This window comes from Chinchilla lanigera, unplaced genomic scaffold (genome assembly GCF_000276665.1).
Source record: "Chinchilla lanigera isolate Chin_1 unplaced genomic scaffold, ChiLan1.0 scaffold00203, whole genome shotgun sequence".
Taxonomy (NCBI): Eukaryota; Metazoa; Chordata; class Mammalia; order Rodentia; family Chinchillidae; genus Chinchilla; species Chinchilla lanigera.
The window spans coordinates 381,804-388,660 of NW_004955604.1; the positions used below are offsets into that span (position 1 = coordinate 381,804).

At 52.1% G+C, this 6,857-nt stretch overlaps 1 protein-coding gene across 1 annotated transcript in view; it reads right to left on the reverse strand.

Annotated features, from left to right (window-relative positions):
* Positions 1–2,110: 2,110 nt before the first annotated feature.
* Positions 2,111–6,857, reverse strand: part of Znf331 (zinc finger protein 331) — a gene marked incomplete in the record, with an annotated part of 25,120 nt that continues 20,373 nt past the window's right edge. The window contains 1 exon segment of the mRNA XM_013510094.1: positions 2,111–5,777. Within this exon segment, the coding sequence (XP_013365548.1) occupies positions 4,405–5,777 (1,373 nt within the window).

Genomic DNA, 6,857 nt, shown 5'->3' on the forward strand with positions numbered 1-6,857 from the left:
GCCTCCCTGTCAGCGTTTTGATTTCCCAAGGACAGTTGTTTGTTTGTTTATTTATTTTTGTCTTTTTGAGACAGGGTCTCTCTCGCTATGCAGTTCAGGCTCCAAGGAGAGTGTAGACAGGGCTCTTCGGGATCCCCAGCAATGAATAACAACAACCTGCCTAGGGGAGATAGACTACTTCTGAGAGGTGTGGAATTCCCTGCTTGTGTTTATAGGTGATTGCTTATTAGTCAGCAAACTTCTCCTTTCCATATTGTTGCCTGGACATGGAGCCCCAGAGCGGCATATTTAGAGTCTGCATAGATGTATAACTTTCTGCCTTTTTCGAATATTAATGTCCAAGTAAGAGCTATTACCGCTGCCTTTTTCAATCAGATTTCATTGGTACATTTTAGATGTACATAATGATCACATTCATCAAAGATACCTCTGCCTTTTGTTTTGTTTTGTTTTTCTCTGGTACCGGGAATCGAACTCACGACCTTGTGCTTGCCAGGCAGGCGCTGTGCCACTGAGCTAAATCCTCAGCCCAACCTCTGCCTTTTTGAGCGGAGGTCCCTGGGGCAAGTTGGTCCCAGTGACCTGTTGTGAACTGACAGCCACGTAGCCTGCCTTTCAGTGTCCTTCTTATAAAACCACTTTCATCGGTGAATCACAATGTTACGGTCTGTGTCTGGATTTCCCTCCAATGGGGCAGGCTTCTAGAGTTCATGAATGATCCATGGTCCCAAACTGGGATTATGGGTGTGAGTGCTCAGGTGGTCTGTGTACAGTGTAAGGGAGGGAAAGAGGCTGCTTGCTGCCACTCCCCTGCCTGCTCCTCCCTTTTTGCTCTTGCTGCTTTTGCTGTTTTCTGCAGCCATGAACTGTTGCCCTCTGCCATGTGCCACTCTGCCTTGGAGCCAGCCGAGTGTGGACTGAAACCTCCACAAACTGTGAGCTAAATAAACCCTTTGTCCCTTTAATTCTGGGTGTCAGGTATTTTGTCTCAGCAACAAGAGAAAAGTAAACAGGACAGAAACTGGTACCAGGGAAGTGGGGTTGTTGCTGTGACTATACTTGACCATGTGGTTCAAGAGCCTTTGGGAATGGCTTGTGGGAAGAGATAGGAAAGTTTCAGAGATTTCACCTGAAAGAGAGCTGGAACACTTTTTGGCTGTTTTGTGTGGGAGATTCTGGGCAAAGCCCAGAAGGCTGACAGAAATCCTGCCAGTAGCTGGGGATGCAGCTCAGCGGCACAAGCGCCTGCCCACCTCATGGCACCTACCTGCACCCTTGGCCCGAGGGGTGTCCCCGCTGGTGTCACAGTGTCTGGTCCTTCGTCTCCCACGGGCTTGGATGGTCCCGGTGTCTTGCAGGCTGCCGCAAAGCCTACCTCCTGGACCCTGCCTTTCTTTGGTCACAGTACATGGCTCTGAGCACCTGCTATTCCTTCCCCATTCCAGTAGCCCACCCTGCCCGAGTCCCCTGGGCTCCCCACCCATATCTCAGATCCCTCCTCTGGGTGCTAGGCTTTCCCGTGATGATTCCTTTTTTCCCTAGTACTAGGGATTGAACCCACAGTTCACACTGAACTGTGTTTCCAGCCAAAACAAAACAGATTTATTTTTGACAGTTAATTCTTTTTTGTTTTGGTACCAGGAATCTCCCTGGCCCTCAAATGTATTTTTAGGACGGGGTCTCACTATGAGTTCAGGCTGGCCTCAAACTCAGGGTGATTCGCCGGCCTCAGCACCACCATGGCTGGCTTCTCCAGACAATTTTATCTGTTTTATTTTGAGACAGGGTCTCACTGAGTTGCTCAGGCTAGGCTTGAACTTGCAATTCTCCTGCCTCCGCCTGCTTCCCAGAAAGCCAAGGTGACAGGTGTGCATCACCATGCCTGGCTCCTACCCTCACTCTAGGCACATTTTCAGGTGACTGAGGTTCCCCTCTTGGTTTACTGGTTCCCCCAGCCAACTGGAGCTCTACCTCTGGCGCTGGCCCTCCCGTGCTGTCCCTGCCGTGGATGTCTACTGCCCAGTTCCTTCCTAATGAGGCCTGTTAAGTATCCCACAGAGTCCAGCTCCAGTGTGATTTCAAAAATTTATTAATACTTTCCATTGACAAATAATTGTATTACATTTATTTGTTATATTACATTTATGGAAACACCATGTATTTTAATACATGTATACAATGTGGAATGACTGGATCGAACCAACATCCTTCTCTTTCTTACCTGATTTTTTTGTGGTGAGACACACGAAGTACACTTTCTTGTTACGATTTTAATTTTTGCCGCTCTGGTGACTGTCCAGTGACATCCCGTTGTGTCTTACTTTGCGTTTCTTTGATGAGGAATGGTGCTGAACACAGTTCACTTGCTTACTGGCTACCTGGTGATCTTCCCCAGCGAAGTGCTTACTCTCCTGCCATCTAATGTATCTGCTGTGTCGTAACTTGAGGGATTCCTTGCACTTTCTCCATGGGTCCGTCCTTAGGTGCACATGCTCGTCTCTTGCAGCCTACTTCTTGCCTTCTGTTTATCTCAGGCGCATCGTTTCATCAACATGCTTTGTGCTTTCGATGAAGTCTAACGTAACCTTCTGTGTTCAGTTTCTTTTGTGCAGTAAGTCATGACTGATAAAGACAGTGACAGTACTCTATGCTTTCTCCTGGAAGTCTGATGTTCTTCTTCTAAACCCACTGCACTCCCAGGTGGTCTGGTAATACCTCACTAAGAGTAACACAGATGGTGGTCACAAGAACAACAATAGGTAATATTTACTGACCTGACACAGTATTCCAGATACGGTGTCGAGGAGTTTACACGTACCATATATTTAATTTCCACAACAGCAATCTTAGGTAGATTTGATTATCCCTATGTACAGACGGTGCACATAACGAACACTTTACAGATACAGATGGTTTCAAGTTACAGATATTTCAACTTACAATTTTTCAATTTTATGATGGTGCAAAAGCGAACCCACACAACCACTAATTTCTGATCTTTGCGATGGTGCGAAAGCAGATCTAATACAACCACTGACTTAACTTTAGGATGGTGCGGAAGCGAACCCACACGACCACACGTTTGAACTTTACGATGGTGCGAGTGTAACCACGCGGCCACTGATTTCTGACCTGTAGGATGGTGCAGAAGCGAACCCACACAACCACTGACTTCTGAACGTTACAATGGTGCGGAAGCAAACCCACACAACCACACACGTTTGAACTTTACGATGATGCAAGAATAACCACAGAGCCACTGATTTCTAGCCTGTAGGACGGCGCAGAAGCGAACTCACACAACCACAGATTTCTAAACTTTACGATGGTGCGGAAGCGAACCCACACAACCACAAGTTTGAACTTTATGATGGTGCCGAGTATAACCACAGAGCCACTGATTTCTGACCTGTAGGATGGTGCACAAGCGAACCCACACAACCACATTTGAACTTTACGATGGTGCGAGTGTAACCACACGGCCACTAACTTCTGATCTGTGGGATGGTGCAGAAGCAACCCACACAACCGCTGACTGCTGAACTGTACGATGGTGCGGAAGCGAACCCACACAACCACTCATGTTTGAACTTTACAATGGTGCGTGCGTAACCACACAGCCACTGATTTCTGAACTGGAGGATGGTGCAAAAGCGGACCCACACAACCAGTGATTTCTGAACTCACGATGGTGCGAAAGCGTAACCACATAGCCACTAATTTTCACTTTCAGCATAATGTTCAATAAATTACACGAGACATCCAGCACTTGATCATTGAATAGGCTTTTAGACGATTTTGCCCAATTTAGGCTAACGGGAGTAATTTTGAGCACTTTTAAGGTAGACTGGGGCTAGCCTCCAATGTTTGGTCGGTCAGGTGTATTAAGCGCATTTTCGAATGGAATTTCCAACATAGGATGGGCTTATCGGGACGTAACCCTACCGTATGTTGAGGTGCATCTGCGATGCACAGGGTAACAGGTAGTATGCTGGCGTGTCTCACAGGGAGCAAAGAGACGGGATACTGCTGATTCTTGGTGGGGTGTGCGCCATGATTAAAGGCTTCCCCTTGTATTATTTAGCTGAGTTGTTCCCTAGAATGAACCTGAAACGTAACAAGGATGGAATGGAGAAAAAAACCAAAGATGGAATGGTACCGATGGGCTTCGATAATGTACTGAACCAGCTAATCTGGTAAAAATGTCAGGACGAACATGTTGTGATCATAAAGAAAAGGAACTTCTCCGCGGTCGCACGTGCCTCTCATGTTACTGGTGATGTAAGTGTGAGAATGACCAGGGAAGGCTTTTCTGTGTTAAATTAATCGTGACTCCTCCTCACAGTGAGGAAGGGATGAGTGGAGGATAGACGCTTCGGTACCTGCCTGGTTTTCAGAAGGCCTCTAACTCTTATGAACCCTCAGGTGTCCCTTCAGGTGGCTCGCGTGCTTGCACACCTTCCCGCACTCCTCACACACGTGAGGCTTCGCCGCGTGCGTCTTCTGGTGCTGGGTGAGCTGGTGGCCGTGGCTGAAGGCCTTCCCGCAGTCCTTGCACTCGTGGGGCTTCTCCCCGGTGTGGATGCGCTCGTGCTTCACCAGGCTCGACCCGTAAATGAAGGCCTTCCCGCACTCCTTGCACTTGTAGGGCGTCTCGCCCGTGTGGATGCGCTCGTGCTGGGTGAGGTGGTAGCCGCAGTTGAAGGCCTTGCCGCACTCGGTGCACTTGTACGGCTTCTCCCCGGTGTGGATGCGCTCGTGCTTCACCAGGCTGGAGCCCCAGCGGAAGGCCTTGCCGCACTCCTTGCACTCGTGGGGCTTCTCCCCCGTGTGGATCTTCTGGTGCTGCGTGAGATAGTTGACGCGCGTGAAGGCCTTCCCACACTCCTGGCACTCGAAGGGCTTCTCCCCGGTGTGGATCCTCTTGTGCTGGATGAGGCTGGAGCTGCAGATGAAGGCCTTCCCACAGTCCTTGCACTCGTAGGGCTTGTCGCCGCTGTGGATCCTCTTGTGCTGGATGAGCTTGTAGAGGCGGCTGAAGGTCTTGCCGCAGTCCTTGCACTCGTAGTCCTTCTCGCCGGTGTGAAAGCGCAGGTGCTGGGTGAGCTCGTCGCCCCGCCGGAAGGCCTTGCCGCAGTCTTTGCACTCGTAGGGCTTCTCCCCGGTGTGGATCCTCCTGTGAATGACCAGGCTGGAGCCCCAGCGGAAGGCCTTGCCGCAGTCCTTACACTCGTAGGGCTTCTCGCCGGTGTGGATCTTCTGGTGCTGGGTGAGCTGGTTGCCCCAGCGGAAGGCCTTCTTGCACTCCTTGCACTCGTAGGGCTTCTCGCCCGTGTGGATCTTCTGGTGCTGGCTCAGCTGGTAACTGCGGCTGAAGACCTTCCCGCACTCCGTGCACTCGTAGGCACTCTCCTTGTAGGATCGAGGCGAGGTTCTCTCTCTAGTTGGATGTCGCTTACGGGGTTTGGCTGCCACCTGCTTGGGGTTCCTCGCTCGGCTGGAGCTCCCCTCTTGGCTGGAGCTGCCCTCTTGGCCGGAGCTGCCCTCCTGGCTGGGATTCTCCTCTTGGCTGGGGTCTCCATTTTGGCTAAGATTTCCGTCCTGGTCCTGGCTGAGATTCTCCTCTCTCGAGCTCTGGGAACTCTCAGACTCACTTTCGTGCATCCCATTAGCTGGACAGGACTGGCTTCTGATATGTGCATCCTCTCTAAGGAGATTCATTTTAGAAATGCTCTCTTCCACAGCTGAATCCGTATCTGTAGGTGCTGGCTCCAAATCTGGAATTCAAAGCAAAGCACAACACATCTAAACACGCTCTTCTCCTTTAAAGAAAAATGCAAACCTAACCGCACAAACTTCTCTACTAAAACTAGTAGGAGTCGCCGAGGGCTCTCGTTCACGCATGGATCCTTCTGCTGGTACCAAAGGGCCAGGTGCCGCCCTGGGCGCTGCTGCTGGAGCTGGACGGGAGAAGGGCCACCCTACTGTCTCTGGGCAGCTGTCATAATTAAAGGAAGAAATTCGGGGGGAAACCTCAAAGGTAAGAGGACAGCAAGTATGCCGTGGAGATGATGTGGTGGGAGACCTGGCATTCCCAAGGAAGTCGAGTGTGGAACTCCTGTGACACCTCACACTGTGCGGTTGGTACCTGGCTCTGAAACTACTACGTATGTTAGCGGCAGGGCCTGTGTTACGAAAGCTGGGAGCCGAGGGAGGAGAAGAGCCTGGGTCCTCCCTCCGGCAGGGAGCAGCGTGAGCTCCTCCTCACGCTGGCGCCCGCGCAGGAGGAGAGGGAGTCCAGGGCCCCGTGCACCAGGAGCGCAGGGACGCAGACACGGTGCCCGTGGGTGACTGACAGAGCCCAGCGGACACCGGGGCCTTGTGTGGTCACAAGCTGTGACCAAAACATGGAGGCGCTGCTGCAGAGCGCTGTCCGGGGGCAGGCACGGGGCAGGCACGGGGCAGGCCTCTTCTCACCTATTCAGGCTGCCGAGGCATCTACAGAACACCGTCCTCGGTGCCTAGCACAGAGCTCACGGCCCGTTCGCTTTCCCCCGGGATCCTGCTGGGAGCAGAAGCTGCTCACGCTGCCTTGGGGAATCTCGCCTGTGCCGTCCGCTTTGGGCCACTGGGGCACAGCAGGCCCTGCGGCGGGGTGCTGCCTGCACAGGGGGGTCCCTGCAGTCTCACAGCCCGGCAAGCGCGACGTGGAAGCAAACGTGACGTCGCAGGCTGAAACCCGGCCTCCGGGAAAACGGTCAGGAGACACACAAGCGGGGGCGCGACTCGGGGCGTTCGGAAGAGGAGTAACGATTGGGCAGCCCAGGCGGGGGTCGGGGGGCTCCGGGGCCCAGGCC